The 22,255-nt window shown below is 36.3% G+C and overlaps 1 protein-coding gene across 1 annotated transcript; it reads left to right on the top strand.

Moving 5' to 3' along the window:
- The first annotated feature begins 693 nt into the window (after window positions 1–693).
- LONRF1 (LON peptidase N-terminal domain and ring finger 1) lies at window positions 694–19,425 on the top strand. The gene is made up of 12 exons (XM_070948311.1): window positions 694–1,160; window positions 5,352–5,470; window positions 8,503–8,625; window positions 9,152–9,304; window positions 9,565–9,718; window positions 9,859–9,955; window positions 10,967–11,081; window positions 13,687–13,808; window positions 14,357–14,515; window positions 14,601–14,763; window positions 18,435–18,587; window positions 19,029–19,425. Exons 1-12 carry the CDS (start codon window positions 797–799, stop codon window positions 19,185–19,187), a joined length of 1,881 nt encoding a protein of 626 aa, XP_070804412.1. The 5' UTR covers window positions 694–796; the 3' UTR covers window positions 19,188–19,425.
- Window positions 19,426–22,255: the final 2,830 nt, after the last annotated feature.

Below are 22,255 nucleotides of genomic sequence, written 5' to 3'. Positions count from 1 at the left end.
CCCATCGGAGAGCTTTCCCCTGCAAGGTTGTGGTAAAAAATTTTTTAAAAAAAATTAAGCTTCCAAAGTTGATGGCGAAGCTACCATCCCTCGGAAGAAACAGGAAAAAAAAAAACTCCAAAACGTTCTCATCGCAGAAAAGAAATAGTGAGTTAAAACTATCCAGAAAGCAAGCTCCGCCCACGCCCCTAGCCCCTCCCCCTCCTACTCCCCAACCGCCGAAGTCCTGAAAAAGACAACGCACGTGGCCCGCCTTTTATAATTGCCCCTCCCCCCGCCCACCTTTCCTCCGGTCGCGCGCTCCCTCCCCCGCCCCTTCCCTCCGCGAGCCAATCGAAAAGCCAGCCTGCGTGGAAAATCAGATGACGCGCCGTTGGTTGGTTGGTTGGTTGGTTATTTTTTTAAAAAAACGCGAGGGTGGAGAGGGTTTCGTCTCGCGCTGGCTTAAGAGAAGGGCGGGGCAGGGAGGCGTACCCAATTATGCGGAGAACAGAGAGAGAGAGAGACGGCGGCTTGCTTTAAAATAAAAAAAAAAAGTGGGGGGGGGAAAGGAGGAGGAAAAGAGGAAGGGGCGGGGAAGAGAAGACTATGAGGGGGCGCGCGCGCGCCTAACGGCTAATAACGAACGAACTGCCGGAAGCGCTCGCGCGCGCGCCGAAAGAGAGAGAGAGAGAGAGAGAGAGAGACACGCCCCCAGCTCAACGGCCGTCCCATTCCCGGGCCAGAGAGCTCGGCGAGCGGTGGCTGCTGAGGTAGCCTCTCCCCTCCCGGCGGAAAGAAACCCAAGAGGGAAGCCATGGCGTCCTCGCCGGTAGCGGTGTCCGCCGGGACAGCTCTCGACCCGGCTGGCGGCGAGCGGGAAATCCCCTCGGAGCTCTTCCGTTGCTGGGGTTGCTTCAGCTTCCTGGGCGAGCCGGTGACGGCGCCGTGCGGGCACACCTACTGCCGCCGCTGCCTCCGGGAGAGGCTTCACGCCCGTTGCCGGCACTGCGGGGACCCGCTGGGGGGCACCACGGTCGCCGTGGTCCTGGCTCACTTGGCGGAGAAGTGGTTCCCGGAGGAATGCGCCAGGGCTCGGACGTGGCGACGGCTGGCCGAATTGCTCCGGCAGGGGCGGCCCCGTGAGGCTCGGGAAGCCGCCGACCAGGCGCTCCGAAAGGGTAAGGACATAAGAGAGCCCCCACCTCCGTCAACTTTATATTAACCCCCCCTCCCATACACATAACCCCTATTGCGAGTCAGATCCTGTGGCTGTGAAGTGGGGTGGGGGGTGGGGAGTGTTTTTGCGATCCCGGGTTTAGTGGATCGTGAAAAAGAGCCCGAGGAGGAAGGTTACAGGATCCGGGATCCCCGGGGGCGGATTTAAAGAGCTTTTGCAAAGCCTCGGATGCTTTCGTGACCCCGGGGACTTTGCAGATCTCCGGCTTGTCGGGAGCTTCTCGAAGTTCAAAGATTGGTTCATCGGATTAATGTTGTGTAATAATGAAAATGCCTTTCTAGTGTGTGTGTGTGTGTGTTTTTTTTGCGGTGGAAAGCCCGAGCTAAGTTTTTCCAGTGAAAGTTATCTACCAATAAATCCCAATTTCAATCCATTCGAGGAGGCTCGGATACCAGCGCAGGTAGTCCTCGACCTACAACGGTTCATTTGAGTGACCGGTCAAAGTTACAATAGGATAGAATTTTTTATTGGCCGAGTGGGATTGGACACACAAGGAATTTGTCTTTGGTGCATATGCTCTCGGTGTACATAAAAGAAAAGATAGGTTCATCAAGAATCAAGAAGTGTTTTATGACCATTTTTCACACTTAGGGCGGTTAACAGCATCTGTGTGGTAGCGTGATTTATATTCGGATGCCTGACGACCGGTTCATATTTATGACGGTTGCAGGGTCCCCGGGTTGTCGGGAGCTTCTCGAAGCAATGTTCATCGGATTAATGTTGTGTAATAATAATGAAATGCCTTCTTTTTGCTTCTTTTTTTGCGCTGGAAAGTCCGAGCTAATTTTTCAGTGAAAGTATCTATAAATCAATTCAATTTCAATCTAAAAAGAGCCTTGGTGGCGCAGCAGACTAAAGTGCTGTTAAGTAGCACCAGCTGCCTGCAATTACTGCAAGTTCAAATCTCACCAGGCTCAAGGTTGACTCAGCCTTCCATCCTTTCAAGGTAGGTAAAATGAGAACCCGGATTGTGGTGGCAATAAACTGGCTTTGTATTAAAAAAAACACCGCTTAGGGGGCCCCCGAAAACCCTACTAAATAGGTATATAGAAAAGTATGAAGGCTATTGCTTAACACATTGTAAGCCGCCCTGAGTCTCTGGAGAAGGGCGGCATATAAATCAAACCAACCAATCAATCAATAAATCCATTCGAGGAGGTTTGGATACCAGTGCAGGTAGTCCTCAACTTACAACGGTTCATTTGAGTGAACGTTCAGAGTTAGAAGAAGTGTCTTATGACCATTTCTCACACTTACAACTGTTAACAGCATCTCCGTGTGATTCATATTCGGATGCCTAGCGGCCGGTTCATATTTATGACAGTTGCAGCATCCTCCGCGTTGTGCGGATCGTCTTTCTTGACCTTTTGACAAGCTAAGTCAATGGGGAAAGCCAGATTCGCTTAACAACTGGGTTACTAATTTAACAACTGCAGTGACTCGCGTAACAAATGTGACAAGAAAAGTTGTAAAAATGGAGCAAAGCTCATTTAACAAATTTCTCACTTAGCAACATCAAGTCTGGGCCAATTATGGTCGTAAACTGAGGACTACCTGTATTTTTGCTGGCTGCTGTATGAAATAGCGATTTTAGACAGGAAGCATAAAACACACCGGGTTTTTTCTTAATGTATATGCAAAGATAAAAAGGCTAATCATAAAATAATTTACGGTGAGATGTGAAAGGGTAGTTGTCCTAAAACGGCTTGCTGTGTCAGCAATATCACAGCAAAGCTATTTGTTTTATACTTGGCTGTATACAATTCTGTAGAAGATACAGAAGTTGGCACTCCTATTTCCTTACAGGGACAGATGGGCTGCAAAGTTTACTTAGATACATTTCTTCAGAATGTTCATTATTATGTAGCAACTAAGAGCCAGGTTACTTTGTGCTGTAATTGTCTAGAAACAGCCATCATATTTCAAAAGCCATCCAGAATGTATGCACTGTAAAATAAGGAAATCTTTATATGGACAATTTAAAATGTTTTAGGAAGTGTCTTGAAAATCTTTTCATATACCTGTTTGGAGGATTATGAATCACTCGTGACCTAGTAATTTTAGGAAAAGGAAGATTATATGCAGCCTCCCTCCAGCGTTTAGATAATTCACCTGCTGGTGCTGATTACATAAGGAAATGTGGGTGTGGAAGGGGAAATATTGTATAATATTGGTGATATCATAAATAGACAGATAGGGCTTTCATCAACACATTGCTGGGCAAAGATTTGAATACACCAAGGTCAAGAGATTAGTGTAATTCAGTTAGCAATTTAGTGCATTCTTAAATGGTAAGTACTTAGAGTGCAATGTGAAAAATATTAAGGGTACTTAATTATATTTATATTGCTTTATTTCCTTATGTATACAGACCGGTAGCCATCATGACACTAAATTTGTCTGTTTTTCTGATAGTTTTTCATACTACAGACTAAGTGCACATGTGTAAAACATACTTATTCTTTATGAACATTCTTCAGTTTTTATTTTGTACTTAAGATTCTGTGAGCTTCATATTGCAATTTTCTAAAATTAAAACATGCAGGAAAAGAAACAATTTAATCAGGTTAGCATAGTTTCAACTTGAAATTTGAAACTAGATTCCTTCATATTGCGGAGGGATCTTTTGCACTTGATCGTTTTGTCAAGGAACTCAGTTAATATATATATGAATTCCAAGGCATTAAAAACACTCAATTCAGGGCATTTATATGTCTTATAAAGGATGATTCTGAGTGTCTGAGGTACAGTTATTAGTAGATAATCTAGAGATGTAGATCTAGAGATGTAGAAATAACTGCAGTAAAAGTCTGCAGTCTGACTTAATATGCATGGAGCAGAGTAGCAGTAAACTAATGCAAAAGCATACTATAAGTTAATTTGTAAAAGTTTAATACAATAGAATATAATAATTTAAAAATGCTCCTTGTTTACATAATCTAGCATCGGACTTTATCAACAGAAGTTGTAAACACCAAGTCTTAAGAGGTCAGTTATAAAGGACTTCAGCTCTATTCTAAATGCTTTTTCTTATTGTGCATTAACACAATAAGATTCCAAGTGTGAGTAATAAAGCCTTATGACAGTTTTAAAAATTGCTCCAAGTTATTGACTAAAGTTGTATCACCAAGACGGCAATTGTGCTGCCTTTGCATTGCTTTCTTCATATAGAATCATTGAGTGCAGATTTTGATGTGACCTTATTAGAAAAATGTTTGAATATTAATGTAATTTCATTTTCCCCTCATCATTACTCACACATTAGAAAAGAAAGACAAAAATATGTAATCTGGTAATGTAATTGATTATGCCTAGGTTCAGTTTGGAGAAATGAACAAAGGAGTTTTTAAAAAAAATTCTTTGCAAATGTATTTAAGTTGCTATTTTTTTTAAAAAGAAAAAGAACTCTTGTGCTTCTTACAATTAGCACTTCAGGGTTCTTTTAAAATTATGTGCTTTTGTTTCTTTACAATGTCACAACTTCCCATGACATTGGCGATACAATTATAGCATGGTTCTTTCCTAACTTACATCCCTGCCATAAGCAAATCGCCTTTAAAATGAAGATTAGTAAACTTTTAATCAAAAGTTGCATTGATTTTGGCTGTTCTTTTTTTGTATTTGTAAGTAACAGTTTTATGGAACAATCAGTTACAAAATGTACTGCTGAAAAAAAAAAACAGGAAGCATTGAATTATGCCCTCTCTGCTTTTTAATTCATTAAGAAATATATTTACATATGATCTTATGAAAATTACTATCTACTTCTTCAATCATAGAGGCCTTTTCCTGCATGATTATTTTACCATCTGAATATCTGTTCTGTAGGTTTATATTACTTTTTTCTTATTTTTCCTCACAGGTGCAAGGCTGCTTTTCAGATCAGTCAAATGTTGATCCAGTGGGTGTGATAGGGATTGTCACCCAAGCCTTGACATCATGGGCTGAGAGAGAGTGATTGGCCTAAAGTCACTCAGCCGGCTTTTAAGCCTAAAGCGGGATTAGAACTCACTGTCTGAATCACTAGATCATACTAGCTCTCTATGTTTATATTACATATGCTGTTTAAATTACAGAGTTTTACAATTGGGTTCGGTAAACTGTGTTCTAAATATGTGTGTATTTCTTTTAGATCCCGGTGATTTAATGTTACGAATTTACAGAGCTGAATCTTATGCTAGTCTTCAAGAATATAAATCTGCACTAGATGAACTGAATGCTGTTACGGCTAAAATGCCAAATTGGCCTGAGGTAAGTATAAACCCAAATGAAGTTACTTACTTAGCATAGGGTTCTGTATTTTTCCATAATGTATCTAAGAGGCCAACATAAGAAATAATAAATTATGCCCAAAAGTACTTCTGGTTTTGTTTTGTTTTGTTTTGTTTTGTTTTGTTTTGTTTTGTTTTGTTTTGGGATTTTTAAAATTGTTTTTAAAGTAAGTATAATGCATATTTCTTGGAAAATATCTGTATCATTGCTGCCATTCTGTAAGATGCAGAAAACATTTCCCAATATGGGTTTCAAGCTTTTTCAGGCTGCGCGGATCTGCAGGTTAAAGGGAAAAAAGAATCCCAGAGCCTCTGATCAAAGTTCTAGTGATAAAAATGGCTGTATTTAAATCATTTTTAAAAACCTATAGTCTCTCATGGAATTACCTCAACTTCTTCATCAAGGGCTCCAGGATTTTTGTATGTTTAATATACAGGTCCCTGCAGCCTCAAACAGTTTGAAACCCATACTCTTGGCAACATTTTCTGGGTCCTACAGAATTATGGCAATGACACAAATCTTTTACAGGGTAGATAATCAAAAAATATAATCAGATAATCAAATAAACCAAATCAGCAATGGGAAAAGACACAGGATCAGCGAAGGCTCCCCTGTAAGAAAAAACCTTTTGACTATATCCAACCCATAGATTAGAGAATCCTCTTGTTCTGGAAGCAATTGTAAGGATGTTTGACCTAAACTTGAAGTATCTGAAATTGGGCTCAATGGTTCTTCATCCTTAATTCTACAAAAGAAATGGCCAGTGTCTGGACATATTACAGGTAGTCCTTGACTTACCACAATTGGAACCAGAATTTTGGTTGCTAAGCAAGGTGGTTAAGTGAGTCGTACCCAGTTTTATGACTTTTTTGCCACAGTTATTAAGCAAATCACTGCAGTTAAGTGAATCATATGGTTGTTTGCATTGACTTCCCTTGTTAGAAGCCAGCTGGCAATCACCATGACCCTGGGGTGCAGCAACCATGGTAAACACATGCCAGTTACCAAACACTCAAATTTTGATCATGTGGCCATGGGGATGCTGTGGTAGTCATTAAGTGTGACGACTGGTCTTAAGTCATTTTTTTTCAATACCATTGTAACTTAGAACAGTTTCTAAAAGAATGGTTATAAGTTGAGAACTACCTACATATAATGTCAAGTCAATGTGCAAGAGAAGATTCTGGAAGATTCTGAAGTAAAGGATGTTTAAATGTGTAAACTACAAGTACTGTATTCTGTAGCTTAGTTTGCATTATTAAGAATATAAAGATTTGCAAAGGTGAAAAATGCTGTGTAATTTGTGACTGATGTTTCCTTAACCTCCCTGATAGTTACTAAAGCAATGAAAGAAGCATTATGACTTGTATATTATATAGGAAGGTTCAAAAGGTCATGCTTTGACAGGAAACTTGCAAACATTCTGTTCCTCTCTTTGGTTTATAGGCTATATATGCTCAATTCATGGCAGAAACAGGAATTTTAGTTCATGCGTCAGAGACATCTGCCTGAAATGCCATACAAAGGGCAGTTACATGTGGTCATGAATTTTTATATCTAATGTGAATATACTTTTAAATTATATATCCAAAATTTATACATATCACTATATGAAGAACTAGAGTTTTATCTATCACAGAGTAAACTTGTTTTACTGTTCTGTACTGAAAAGAAATATATATAAGTCCAAATATACAACCTTAGACCTACTGTATTTATTCAGTTCCTGTTTCTGAAATGACTGTTAGTTGATGTACTGAAAAGTATTATTCCATGTGGTCAGCATTTAATGATAAGTTTCATAAGACAAAATTCATATCATTTGCTGGGTTTTCTTTATAAATTGTGGATGAAACCAACAGCAGAAACAAAATATGTTAAAGACTGCATGATTAAATGGATACAGAATTTCAATATAGCAATTGATATACAGCAATGGAAATTTCAGTGGAAGAAAAAAAATAAATTTATACTGAATGTTATACTTAGACAGCACCTAAGATGTTTTATCTCTGGTACTAATTGCTAAAATGGAGAGTTCATTTTCAAAAATTGTTGGAAAATAATGGCTATGTTGCACTGTTTTGTTGTAGCTGCTGGCAATGAAGTAAAGCTCAACAATTTTGGGAATTATTTTTAATAGAATGAAACAAATTTAAGAAGTTCAATTTCCCAACATAATATTTTTTAAAATAAATACGGTATAACTAAACCTGATATGCAAACAAAATATACCAAATTAGCTTTATATATTGTAAATATTGTAAGGATACTGTAAGTTTCTTGTTGGAACCCAGTTATTTCTGCAGAAAAATTGCTAATTAAGCCCTGGGAGTATGCACTATAATATCCACAATAACTTTGTATTTCAAATATAAATCTGATACAGAATTTAATCCCAAATTGGAAACCATTTTGGTATTATAACTTTATGTACAGCTTGTATCACATCTGAAATTTTGGTTTTTCGTAATATGAAGTCTTCAGTTACTTGGATAGAAAACACTAATACTTAATCTCATTTTTAAATTTATATGCATTAATTATTGCTATTGATACTTCTGTTACTTGGATTCTTACAGTGATTTGTAATTTTTAAAACAGTGTAATCTGTTATTAAAAACTAATCAACTAATAAATATTTAAAATTTAATACTATTCTTGTATATTCACTCTTTATCCACTTTATGCTTTATTTTTCCTTCTTACCTTTTCTTAAATGCTTAATAAAATAAAGCAGATGTAATTATATATTTTAAAATTGGAGCAAAATATTTCCTCTATAAGTAATGAAGTATATTATTGTTTCCCATTAGCTTCATGTCTGTATGGTTTATTTTAGTTCTAGTTTTAGCATCAGCGAATCTAGCAAATGTTTTTAAAAACAAACTTAAACCTAGTAACAGGAAGTATTAGTAGCTTCAGAAAAAAACATGCTTAGGATTAGGTTTGTATAGCAAATTCAATCACAATAAATGTGTCTTATATTAATACATAAAATTATCTTGCAGGTATATTTCAGAAGAGCAACAATACTTAATAATGCTGGTTCAGTAGAAGACGCCTTAAAGGTCTTTCTTCAATGCCTATCCCTTGATGAAGGATTTGTTTTAGCAAAAGTAGAAGCAAAAAAGGTACTTACATATTCTTATAAATATCTTTTATGGTCAGTTATTTTTTTTTAAGAAATTAGTTTGGAAAGGAGGCAGATCATGACTGAAAATAATAATAAAACAGAGATTTTCATGCTGTTGAGATGGGGAATGGTTTTAGGGGAAAATTTTTGTAAGAGTCCAAGAAATGTATTTAGGCTACCAAAAATCTGTATGTCATCAAAACCCTCTGACAAAATCTGGAAATTATATTCTCTGTTATATACTGTTATGCAACTACTGCTTTCATTTGAATTAATGTTATAGATAACTAATATTCAAACAAAATGTCATCAGAAAATTGTAACTAAAAGTATGTGCGGAGTAGCATTACACAATGGAGTAACATTAAGATAAATAATTGTTGGTTACTCAGACTTCTTTCAGATTCAGTGGGAGAATTATGAACTATTTAATGTCTAAATACTGGGACAATATTGAAGAAATCTATTTGTGTTATTTACTAAATGTAGTAGTCATATTTTATTCCTTAATGTCAATTTTATAGATATTGCGTAATTTGCTGTCACCAGAAAACATTAGTGAGACATTGAAAGAATCTGCTTTAAATATTTCATATATTCGAAGTAAACAACTTAAACACAGCTCTGCATTTGAAATGGAAGACTCATATGATTGTTTTCAGCTCACCCCAGTGTCAGTAAGTAATATTCTCATGCAAAATAATTATGAAGATCACTGGAACTGGTTTTAGATTTGTGTTCCATGTATGTTTGTGTCTTGAAAATATTTTAATGCTGCTTAACTAAAGTTCAATATGTTAGTTAATTGAAATGGTCAGTACATATGTTCAAGAAATAAAGATAGAATACTGAAAACTGAATCTGGTAATGGAATATTAGTTGCCATTTCATTATCAAATATCAAAGAGATAAGGTTAATTTTTGTTTCTTCATATAGGTCTTAGAAGAGCCACAAGTTACACTAGACACTGTTGGAGGAAGTTTGCAACATGCCCAGTCTGCAAATTCTCTTGATTCAGTAGAAAAAGATGCCAAAGACGATGTATTAAAAAGAGTATCTTCTGAACCATTGCTTTCTGGCCAAGAGAAAGGTACTTATTTTGAGAGGAAGTTGCCTTTTTCCGAACAAACTATTTGCTACTATTTGTGAAGACGGATACAAGAAAATAAATATTTAGTCACATGTATTGTTTTATGAGTTATGCACTATTTCATGTTTTAATTTGTTTAGAAACTCCAAAAGGGAATGCTACCTTTTCAATCACCTGTGGAATAGTTCCAGAAAATTTGGTTGATGTAACAGATTTTGAGTGCTCATTGTGTTTGAGGTAATACAGTCTGAATTCAACATTTATGGTCTTTTTATCATGGTATATAGTAGGAAGTGTTAATATTAAACTCAGTGCACAGAAGCTACTAAAATCATTTCTTTATGAAAATGTTCTCATGATTTGTTCAAAATCCCTTAATAAGATTGCAAAATAAGGTGAAGTTTCAGAAGTAAGTTCTAACCATATTTAGTTGGCTAGATTTCTTTAAAATGTTTGCTTAGCAATTATTAGCAGTATTAGAAGTCCTCAGAATGACACTCATAAATAATATTAGCATACTATCCACCTATTTTCGGCTTGAAATGAAAGAAAATTGGCTTAATACATCTATAAAAGTTTCTGATTTCTGGCTTTCTTTGCTGGAGAACCAGTTTGGGATAGCGGTTAAGGCATCAGGCTAAATTGAAATTGGGCAATGGCAATAACTTCTGAATTCTTAACAAGAAAACTGGAGGGACTTGTACAGACAGTCTCCAGGAATCAGCACTGATTGATTCAAAGACACAAATAAAGTAAAATAAAATAAAATTGCTAGTTGAAATGTTCCCTGTCTCTAACTTGCTAATAAATACAGATAGTCCTCGACTTACAATACTTCATTTAGTGACTGTTCACAGTTACAACGGCACTGAAAAAAATGTCTTATGACCAGTTTTCACACTTACAACTGTTGCAGCATCTCAATGGTCACATGATTAAAATTCAGATGCTTGGCAATTGACTCACATTGGTTGTGATATCCTGGATTAATGTGATCACCTTTTGTGATATTCTGACAAGCAAAGTCAATGAAGAATCCAGATTCACTTAACACCGTGTGGCTGACTTAACAACTGTAATGATTCACTTAACTGTGGCAATTAAGGTCGTAAAAAAATGTCTTGCTTAACAGCAGGAGCAATTCTAGTCATAAGTGGAGAATTATCTTTAGTAACAGTTTTTGTGTGCATCCTTCATTTGTATTTGCATCTTAATGATAATTCACTAAAATTTGCAACATTTTTTTAGGCTTTTCCTTCATCCTGTGACAACACCTTGTGGCCATACATTCTGCAAGAAATGTTTACAACGCTGTTTGGACCATGCTCCAGAGTGTCCCCTCTGTAAAGAAAACTTAAAAGAGGTAATGCTTTTTATGAACATTTATAAGATGCATCTACCGTGTTTCCCCGAAAATAAGACCAGGTCTTATATTAATTTTTGTTCCAAAAGATGCACTAGGGCTTATTTTTATCATTATCACGTTATTGAAGGAAAATGTGAGCTATCGGAGGAAGAATATGGATCTTCAGAGTATCTCAGATAACAGGGCTACAACCTTCTTCACCTTTGCTTCATATTATTTATTTACTCTGTTCTGCAGTTCCAAAGGTAACAAGACTACAAACAAGTCAGAGATGAAGATGTGTGGATACAAATTATTTTTTTCCCAAATAAAAATTGTTCCCTTTTTTGTCTCAGTTCTGCCCTCTTTTAACATATGCTGAGAGGTGAAAAGTCTCCAAGTCAACATACGTGAAACATACTTAAATCTATATTCTTCATTGGGTGATCCTCCAAATTACATGAGTGCTAACCAAGAAGGAACCTTTCTTCAAGCATATATAGCAGTCAATTTTTTATCCACTATAGGGTCTTGTCTTCTGGACAAGATATTTTATTTTCAATACTGTGTTTCCCTGAAAATAAGACCGAGTCTTAATATTAATTTTTGCTCCGAAAGACACGCTAGGGTTTATTTTTTGGTTAGGTCTTATTTTGGGGAAAATACGGTACTAAAAGCATCTATCTGGCTGACAATCTTAACTGGGACTTATTTGGGGGATAGGGCTTATATTACGAGCATCCTGAAAAATCATGCTAGGACTTATTTTTCAGTTGGGTCTTATTTTCGGGGAAACAGTATCATAAAGCAAATTTTTAATTAAAAGCTGAAAAACACTGGTGGAATTGTAATAACCATTTATTCTGTGAATAGAAATGGCTTCCATTTGCAACATCTTCCTATTAAAAATGTAAGAAAGACTGTAGATTAATATAAAACATGTCTTTTTTCCTGACAAGTTTTATCAAGATCTCATAGTATTTTAAGAATCTCCAAAATCACTTTTAACATGTAAGAATGTTATCACATTTACTATTTTAAATAAGTAAAAATGAGTACTGCATATTAAATACTATCATTACATATTAAAATAAAATACAATACATACTAAAATATCATTGATTTTTAGTTATGAACCGCCTTTACATCTTTTTCATAAAATTGGGGAATTAATAGCAAGAGTGAACAGAGTTTCTCAGCATGAGGACATTTCATTAAAAGAAATTATATTCTATTTCCAGCTAATGCCAGTGTTGTTGCTTAATCCAGGCCTTGCTTGAGCACTATATATTACTATGCAGTCACATATGTATAGTGGAAGCAAGTGCCTTGGAACATACAAGTGGAAGCAAGTGCCTTGGAACAATCAGATAATCTAAGAATTAGAGAAATTAGTGGTCAGCTGCAGGACTTGGATGCATATCCATAAAGAAATCTAATTTAATTTAATATTTAAATTTATATACCGCCCTTCTCGCGAAGGACTCAGGGCGGTGAACAGCCAGAAGTAAAAAACATCAAATACAAAATTTAAAAACAATTTAAAAATATATTACACAATTTGGCCCGACAGTTAAAATCCCCCATTTAAAAATTCAAATTAAAATTACACAATGGAGAGATTAGGCCAGCCCGGCTTGATGAAATAAAAAAGTTTGGGGGCCCGATGGAAAGTATGTAAGTCCGGAATCGTCCATATCTCCGGGGGGAGCTCGTTCCAGATGGCAAGTGCTCCCACAGAGAAAGCTCTCCCCCGGGGGCCGCCAGTCGACATTGTTTGGCCGACGGCACCCGGAGGAGCCCCTCTGTGGGAGCGTACTGGTTGGTGGGAGGCTCTTGGTGGCAGAAGGCGGTCTCGTAAATATCCAGGCCCTAAACCATGGAGCGCTCTAAAGGTCAACACCTTGGATCGCACCCGGAGGACCACCGGGAGCCAGTGCAGCTGATCACAAGTCACAGCTAATTTGTGTCAGAAGGGGTGATAGATGGAGATGAGATGGCAGAATGCAGACTGCCAGTACCATTCTGTTTCTGACACAGCATTTCACATTTGTTATGGACCATCACTGCTGCTATTCTTCCCTTACATCCAAGAGCTGCATATATATGCAAGCCTTGGGTACCAGAATTTTGGCAAGTGAAAGAGTAGATGCTAGCAGATATTTCTGTGGATTTCTAAAAACAGGGCAAGGAAGTGTTGGACCATGAGTTTCTTGTTTGCAAACCCGTGTTGGTTGAAAGGACACTTATGCTTAGGAGATACCCACACCCACAGTGAAAAATCCATTCACACTCTCATTTAACATGATATATTTCTCTGAATGTATAAAAAGAGCAAGAGATGAAGGTCAGTATGGTCAGCTGTTTTCTGCTTAATTCTTTGAAACTGAATTAGAATTCTTTATTGGCCAAGTGTGATTGGACACAAGGATACTCTGTGATAGTCATAGGATACTAAATAAAAGTAATCAACATAAATCATAAGATACCACAACAAAGTGATAATCATAAGATACTAAAAGGAATAGGTAGTTGGAAAGATAGGAAAAATAAATGATATGAAAAAAACCTGCAGTTTTTATTTAAGAAATTATAATGGCTTAACAATTTATTTTTCATTTAGTTTTTGGCACGTGGGGAATACAGCACTACACAGTTGCTAGAAGAACTAATATTGAAGTATTTGCCTACTGAATTATCTGAGAGAAAAAGAATTAATGACGAAGAAATAGCTGAACTCTCAAGGTATGTGTATGTGTGTGAGTGTACATGCTTTTGTGTGCAATGAAGCTTGTTAACAGACATTTAGAACAAAGAATAAATAGTCATGGTTAGTAATCATACAGAATAATATGTAAATTTTTACTACAAATCCAAACTGAAAAATTTTAGTAATGAAAACATCCATTTATGGAGTTAAGTGGAATAAGATTTTTAACATTCTTTGTTAATAATATGTTAATTGTAAGGCTTTCGTTAAGTTACTGACAGGGTTTATGATTATATAAGAATTAATAGGCAGCAGACTATGGAGAAAATAATCACTACGTATTTAATATAAGGAAAAATAGTGCTATCTATAATTTTACAAGTTGAATGATAGTCCATTCGAAGCCACAATTTGGCAGAGTGTGCTTTGGACTAGTGGTCCATTCACTTTGAAGAGAATGCACAAGGATATAAGATAATGTTGGGGGAAAGGATATTAGCAAGGAATGAGATATCTTGAGTTAAATCTTCCTGCACGGTAGAATTCTAATTTTAACATTTTCTTTTCTGCGTTCTGTTTTAAGCTTGACCAGGAACGTCCCTATCTTTGTTTGTACTTTGGCCTACCCAACTGTGCCTTGCCCCCTCCATGTGTTTGAGCCAAGATATAGACTGATGATTCGAAGAAGTGTAGAAACTGGAACAAAACAATTTGGGATGTGTGTACATGACCCCCAAAATGGGTAGGTTTATATTCACAATCACAAAACCAAAATGTATAAAACTATTTTTAAGCTGGCCGTTGACAACAGTATCCCTTTCTTGTAGATTTGCAGATTTTGGCTGCATGTTGTACATTAGAAATCTTGACTATCTGCCAGATGGGCGATCGGTTGTCGACACAATTGGATTAAAGAGATTCCGAGTTATTCGAAGAGGGATGAAGGATGGTTATTGCACTGCAGACATTGAGGATTTAGAAGATATAAAGGTACATAAAACATCTATTTTTGCCTCTACAAGAAGACACCTTGACTATTGCAGCCCTAGTTCAATGTGCAGCGTTCCCTTAATTTTACAGGAGGAAGGGAGGGATTCTTTCAGTGAATGATAGTATATAGAATTCCATTTAGATCCTATGTTAGTAAGTTATTGATTTAATTTTTTGTTTATAGAGGGCAGAAGTTCTTAAATGTTTTGGGCCATGGATCCCTATGAGGATTTGTGAAAGATACAGACATCTCAGAAACATGTATTTAAATAAATATAAAATGCATAAATATAGAACATATTGCAAAGGAAACCAATTATGCTCAAATACAGTTATCAAAATAGTAACAAATATGTAATATAGTAATTATGTGCTTCTTGATTAATTCATTAACCAGTAACAAGATAGTATCCTTTTTTAGGATATAATAATTTTTGATAGTGAGATTTGTTGAATATTTTTGGAATCTAAAGGCCATACTTTATTTTGTTGCCTACATATATTTTTGAATTAAAAGCTACATTTCAGCTAAAGAAAATTGAGGAAAGAATAAACCAGCTTAGTCAAAACCATGAAAGTGAACAGCATTGTCCCGGAGCATATCTTGAGCAGGGTTATCAACCTGCTAAAAGAGCCATGTTTTTACAGCAGGGTGGAGCCATATGGAGCCCAGGGGGAATAGATAGGTGCAGCTGCAGAGAAAACATGTCTCCTAGATGTCACTGGATGACAATGCTTGTACACCTGGTGTCAGTTGTTTTGGTATTTATGCTTTAGGGTGTACATCACCCAGAGTTACTCATTGACATGGTTGGCTATGGAGATCAAATAGAGCTGAAGGGCACCAACCTCTAAGTCTTACAGTATAGGCAATGAGAGCAGAAAGGTAGACATGTAGGTAAACAGGCAAAAGGGACCAATCACACCAGAAAACCCACCACTAGCCAGGACAGCTCACAAAGCTGAGATGTGCCATGAACAAACATAGGAACTTCCCAACTAACTCATTAGCTACTTTTTGGCCAAGTAGCTTATGAATGACCTTTAAGAGCAGTCCCCAAACTTTTTGGCATGGGGTGGGGAAGATTTCAGTTTTGCTTGCTCCCTCGCTCACCCACCCACTGCTCAACTCCAGCTGTGCGGCCCGGTTCCTATCAGTACTGGTCCATGGCCCAGGGGTTGGGGGTTGGGGACCCCTGATCTAATGCACATTGCAATAGTCCAAGCAGGAGGTGACTCAACCATGAATAACTTGTGCGAAAGGCCTTACAATCCAGGGTTCTTTTCATTTAAAAAAGTAATAAAGAGAATTAGCACGCTGCAAACTAAAGCAGCAGCCTGACATGCTCTTATTTCTCAAAATGCTGCTTCATTTTTGTTGGGACCAAGTAGATTATTTGGATGTTCCTTAAGAAATCATGGAAATAGATTTTATAGGGAATTATAAGATCCTTCTTGGCTACAACAATCAGATCTTTTCCCAGTTTGAAACTATACAGGTAGTCCTCAACTCATGACTACAATTGAGCCCAACATCTCTGTTGCTAAGCTAAGTTGTTAAGTGAGTTTTGTCCCATTTAATGGCCTGTCTTGCTACAGTTGTTAAGAGAATCACTGCAGTTGTTACGTTAGTAATGGTTGTTAAGTGAATCTGACTTCCCCATTGACTTTGCTTGTCAGGTCAGAAAAGGTGATCACATGACTCCGGGACCCTGCAACTGTCATAAATATACACCAGTTGCCAAGCATCTTAATTTTGATCATGTGATCATGCGCTGCTACAGTTGTAAGTGAAAAATGGTCATAAGCCACTTTTTCCAGTGCTATTGTATCTTTGGTCGTCAAGGACTATCTGTATTGATAATTTTAGTAACACAACTTAATGTAGGCTATACAAACAAACACAGGTGCAGTCCTTGAGGTATGATGGCAATTGGAACTGGAATTTCTATCACTAAGAAATGTCATAAATAGTAATATCACATAACCACACTTTTTACCACAATTGCAACAATCCTGGTTGCCATCATTGAACAAGGATCACTTGGGGTTTTAAGCAAGGATGTCACATGATTGTGACTGCTTCTTCATAGACTGCTTGTGGGAAGCCAACAGAGAACATTGGATATCACAATAATGCGAAACTAGTTCACTGCAACATTGTGAGTTGGGTCCCAAGTGCTGTGATCATGGTTTCAGGGATGCTGGGAGAGCCAGGATTTTGAAAACAAGTCAAAAGGATCATTTGTTCAGCACCATCATAGCTAAATGAATGGTTAGGACTTAACCTTTTCCAATGATATAGTGCTTCAAAATTCAATAACTATTTAATTTTTTGGGGGGGGGGAGTTTGAGGTTAGCATTTCTCTGTATTTAAAGGATAAAACTTTATGTTGATGAGACAAAGTTTCAACTTGAATACCACTTTTTTCACTTTAGAAATCTCTTTACCGGATTATTGTGTAGGGGATAATCAGGCTTTGTTTTTTGAATATGCTTCAAAAACAAATTTGTTCAAGGTTCAACTTAATTTTTGGACAATATTCCTCATTTGTTACTAGGGAGTCAAGTAACTTGTTCAATATAAAGAACAACCTTCTAGCTGAACTAGTTCTTTGTAGTAATAATAACTGGTCCAGATTGGTCTTATATTATTAGCTGTTACTATTACATAAAATAGACATTCTGACTGATATATATGGATATAAAAAGAGAGTCATTTTGATACGTTCTTCCACCCAAATCTTTCAGTTCTTACTTTTAATGGGAGAGTTAGATTCCTCTGTACAACTTACCTCAGGAATCCAACTGAGAGAGGTATTTTGATGGTTCTTTGTTTCCAGTCATCACAGACACATCACTACTGTTAGAAAATAAAAATAATGGCCAGTTTTACTGGCTGATGTTTTGCCATGAAACTTATTTACCTGCGTGTAAAAAAAGTCAGATGTATGCAGAAGTGGTAGATGGTGCTTTAAGAATTATATGGAGATATTGGCAAACAATTTTGGAATTTTTTTTCTGGTAAAATGCATTTTATCACATGCTATATCCTCATGAATCAATTTATAAGTGAAGCTGCCATGTTTTCAAAATTTCTAAAGTATGTTTGCCCTAAAGGTGTTTGGAAACCTGTTGTACATATTATTCACTGCAGAGTTCCTTTGTTGAGGAGACATCTCTTTTTATGGCATTTTCATGCCTTCCCATTTATTTCCTTGTACATTGTGAGTTTTCACATGTTTTCTTAATGTAACCCTAGTTCAGAGGAAACATTGAATCTCAGCTGCTCCACTGAATTTAAAGTCTTATCAAACTGACACCTGGATAAGGAGTTAGCCATGGCCCAGTAATGACTAGGTTGCTAAGTGAATTCAGGAAAGGCATCCAGAAACCAGTTGAGAAAGGAATAGTTGGAAAATACTGCTTAAGCCAGTAGCTCATTCTCAGTTCTCAAAGCTTTGAATGATTGACCATACCAACTTGCTTTGTGATCCTACTTGCTGATATTTTGAAGTGAGCTGCCTTGTAATTCATTTCCCCTCTCCCTTTCCATTTGTAAAGATTGAACTCTCTTTATTTTTTATATACCATGTTAGCTGTGTAATTTGTATACAGTTTCATGGCTAAATTTTAATGTAGTGATTACACTATACTTTCTTGATGTGCAGGTTAAAGATGAAGGTGAGATGAGAAAACTCCAAGAGCTCCATAATATTGTTTACAACCAGGCTTGTAGCTGGTTTCAAAGCTTAAGAAATAAATTTCATAGCCAAATACTTCAGTACTTTGGTCCAATGCCAGAGAAGGAAGAAAACTTGCAGGTACTTAGCGACTATAGTATTAGACAATTGTCAGTGTGACCTTCACTTGTTTTTCTAGTAAAGAGAGTAATACAATAACTAAATTAACAGATTTAGGGAAGGTGAGACAAAAAGAGGAAGTGCAAAGAGAGGCTGCATAACTGAAAAAGCACGGGGAAAAATCCAGTCTGGATTAATTCTAATTAATTTTTAAAAAATTAGATCTGGAATTTTGCTGACTACATTTAACCTAGCATTTTAAACAGATTTGTTTTTTAAGTGTGCTAAGTAGTTTACTTCTGCATTTTATGAAAAATAATAGTCGAGAGGACTGTATTTTTAAATTTAGGAAATATTTTCATTTTAAACTCAATTACATAACCACATCATTATATTATTTTTGTCCTAAATGTTCTAAGTTTTAACATTGTTTTTTTCCTTTTAATTTGGTTTCTTTTTTAGGAAACAGCTGATGGACCTGCATGGTGTTGGTGGCTTCTAGCTGTTCTTCCTGTGGATCCTAAATATCAGCTTTCAGTGCTTTCTATGAGGTCTTTGAGAGAACGTTTGATAAAAATTCAAGCTATATTGACCTATTTTTCCAGAGACCAGTCCAAATAATTAATTACCTGGACCTTAATATAACAGTATGGCTGTAACTTCAGCTGATTTTTTTTTTCTTGCAGAATTTGCACTATTAGTCCTGATTTGAGAACTATTAGGAAAATTTTTCCTATATCAATAGTTGTTCAATTAGAAGGATGCCATTAATATTGCATGTACACAATTAATCTAGCAGTAAAATATTTATTTGCACTATATACAAATGGAATGTATCATACTATTGTCAAAAATTTCCACTGACTACTATGGTGGAAAGTGCAAGATTCAAAATTTGTCAGTTCAAGTTTACAGTATTAAAGATGAACTCAAAATCTTGCAAATCAGAAGTTGCCTCAGCTACAGCAGCATCTTGTTGCTATTTGCACAATTATTTAAATGTATTGTCTATTTGTAGAGCAGAGTTCTACAAATTGTTTTAAGTATTTAATTGTAAATTTGGCACAATTTTCTTGTGAAATTATTACATGAATTTGGAGCCATGTTAAAGAACAGTTGAAAAATACTTCCAAGAAGCTGTTGCCACTGTGACTGGGTTATATGTATGGTGTGACTAAAATTAGACATAGATGACTACTAGTGTATGTTATTTGGAATTAATTAAAAGATTAAATGATCTATTCAGTATATAACAAAAAAAGCTGACATAGCAACTGTTGGGCCCTGATGATGAAACTTTTAACAGGTTTCATGGACTCCCATTGAGAGGAGGAACTAGGTCACCTCTCTTGACCTCACTTCTGTAAGAAATAATTTATCTACATCTGTTTCATGTCTGATGAAGCCTCCATAGTTGGAGCATATGAGAGACAGTCAAGGGAGCTGTCTTAACCCCCGTTTTAATATTTTCTAATGCTAGAAAGAACTAAGGTTGGTGGTACCAGGAGGACATTTTCAGAGTCAGATTTCTTCCTCAGTTTGGATCTTTTTCTCCAACATTGGATGGAAAAATCTAGTGTATCCAATATTTTCTGGAATATGTCTTCTCTTAAAACCCTAGGTTCGCAGTAACAAAGATCATTTTTAAATTTACACACATCAAATCTACGTACGTCTGCATTCTGAAAAATAATCACAAATTTTTAAAAAATTGTTGCTGTGTCACTGTACTCTTAAATGTAAGATGTTCATGTTTGGGAACTACTGAAGTATGCTTTTTAAAATAATTTCTGGAACACAGAAGTTTGAAAATGCAGATTCCCATGCCTTATTCATATCAAATTGTACTGCAACACACAAGATGGCAGTCTGCTTGCCAATAGGTTCATTTTGTAGTTTCTCAAATGTCTGTCTCAATTGTGATTCATTTTATAAAGTTATGGTTAAAAATCTTGCTTTTGCTAATATTTAATTTTCAATAAAGTTAAAATTTATATTTTTAACTGTGATCAGAATTCTAAATATTTTGGGGATTTTCAATTATGTCAGCATGGCATTGAATTATTTTGATGTCAGTGACAAAACAGTTTAGTTTGGCTCTGTTCAAATAACTTTCTGACTAACACTAAATTATGTATTTTGGAAACTCTTTCAGATTAGGAATTATTAAAACTGAACATTAAACGCACTAATAGCACCACAAATGCCATCAAAATGAATGGTTTTAGAATAAATTACTGGATGAAATCTAATGAAAAAGAGGCAAGTTATATAGATACATACATCTCAATATCTACATCTCCCACTTTTTGACCAGGAGTTTCATTTTTACACATGGAACAGCAACATTGTAAGGTTGCTTGGCTGGCTTGACATCGCAGTATCTTCCCTGTCTTAGCCCAGCGGCTCAACTGTTGTATCGAAACTTTACAAGGAATGCTTTTTTATGAATAATTGACAGATGCTCATTTTTAATGTGTAGTTGATGGGTGGAACAGCATATAATTCTACTAAGAATAAAATATCTATGTGGCTATAAAATATCTAATACTGCACTAAGTTTTGTATTCTCTTGAAGATACATCTTCCCATTATAAGGTAAAGCTTAATGAAATTTAAAAGTCATATGCCTAACTTCAGTTTGGCCAAACGGTAATCTGCATATAACTACCTAAAAATGATGAGTAGTGCTATAAGCCAAGCATTCAGTAGTTTTCCTGTGTGCTATTATGCAAAATGAAGTCATGCCTCTTGGAAAGTCATGGGTGCTTCATCACCAGATGTTTTAAACAGTAACAGAGTTGGAAGGGACCTTGGAGGTCATCTAGTCCAACCCCGCTCATGCAGGAGACCTGTACTAGGGAGTCTAACTGCCAACCTTTCTGATCGGCAAGCTCAGTGTCTTAGCCACTGAGCCACCTAGTCAGGCTTTTTCAAGCAAGGCAGCCATTTGCCTGGAATAGTGTAATACCTGCACCACGCAGACAACTAGACTGGAAAGCCTTCAATGTTCATTTCAATACTCCGATCTTACATAGCGATACAAGTGAATCTTAGAAAAGCTAAAGTAAAATAACGGATGACAGAAGCCCTATAGATATTGCCTCTGCATGAGGGTAGGTGGCTGTGTTAGAAACCAAATAGGTACATGTTTCAGTATACTGGTCTTGAAATTAACCTTAAAATTCAATGCTGCCTTTAGTGTGTCTTACTTTCAACTCAATTTGTTTTTAAGTGATAACATGGTATTCAGTTTGTAATTGATAAATACATTGTCAACATGCTGGTCATGGTAAAACAGTTCTGCACAAGGTATTGACCCCAGGCTGTGTACGGTTCACCAAGTAGCCTTATGTGGCATGCTGGCATTTTTCGAACTCGAATCTTCACAGTTGCCAAGTTCATTGTCATCACCACTAGCCATCAAACAGCTGACTGGAGTGCCAGGTAAGTTGTACGGTCTGCAATGGTAAGGTGACCTGCTCAAAGCTACCTGAAGGGCAACTGTTAATTAGCTTTATATATTATCAGCTTTGTATTTAAAGTTAATTATAGAAAAAGCATTTAAAAAGTATTTAAAGTTAATTATAGAAAAAGCATTTAAAAAGTATTTAAAGTTAATTATAGAACGTTCCTAATTATAAGAACATTCCACACAAAAAAATATTTTAACATCTTGAATAACTTGT

Source organism: Pituophis catenifer, unplaced genomic scaffold (assembly GCF_029215685.1).
Source record: "Pituophis catenifer annectens isolate HBS135680 unplaced genomic scaffold, rPitCat1.0.hap2 SCAF_8, whole genome shotgun sequence".
NCBI lineage: Eukaryota > Metazoa > Chordata > Lepidosauria > Squamata > Colubridae > Pituophis > Pituophis catenifer.
This window is presented reverse-complemented; position numbering and strand designations above follow the sequence as displayed.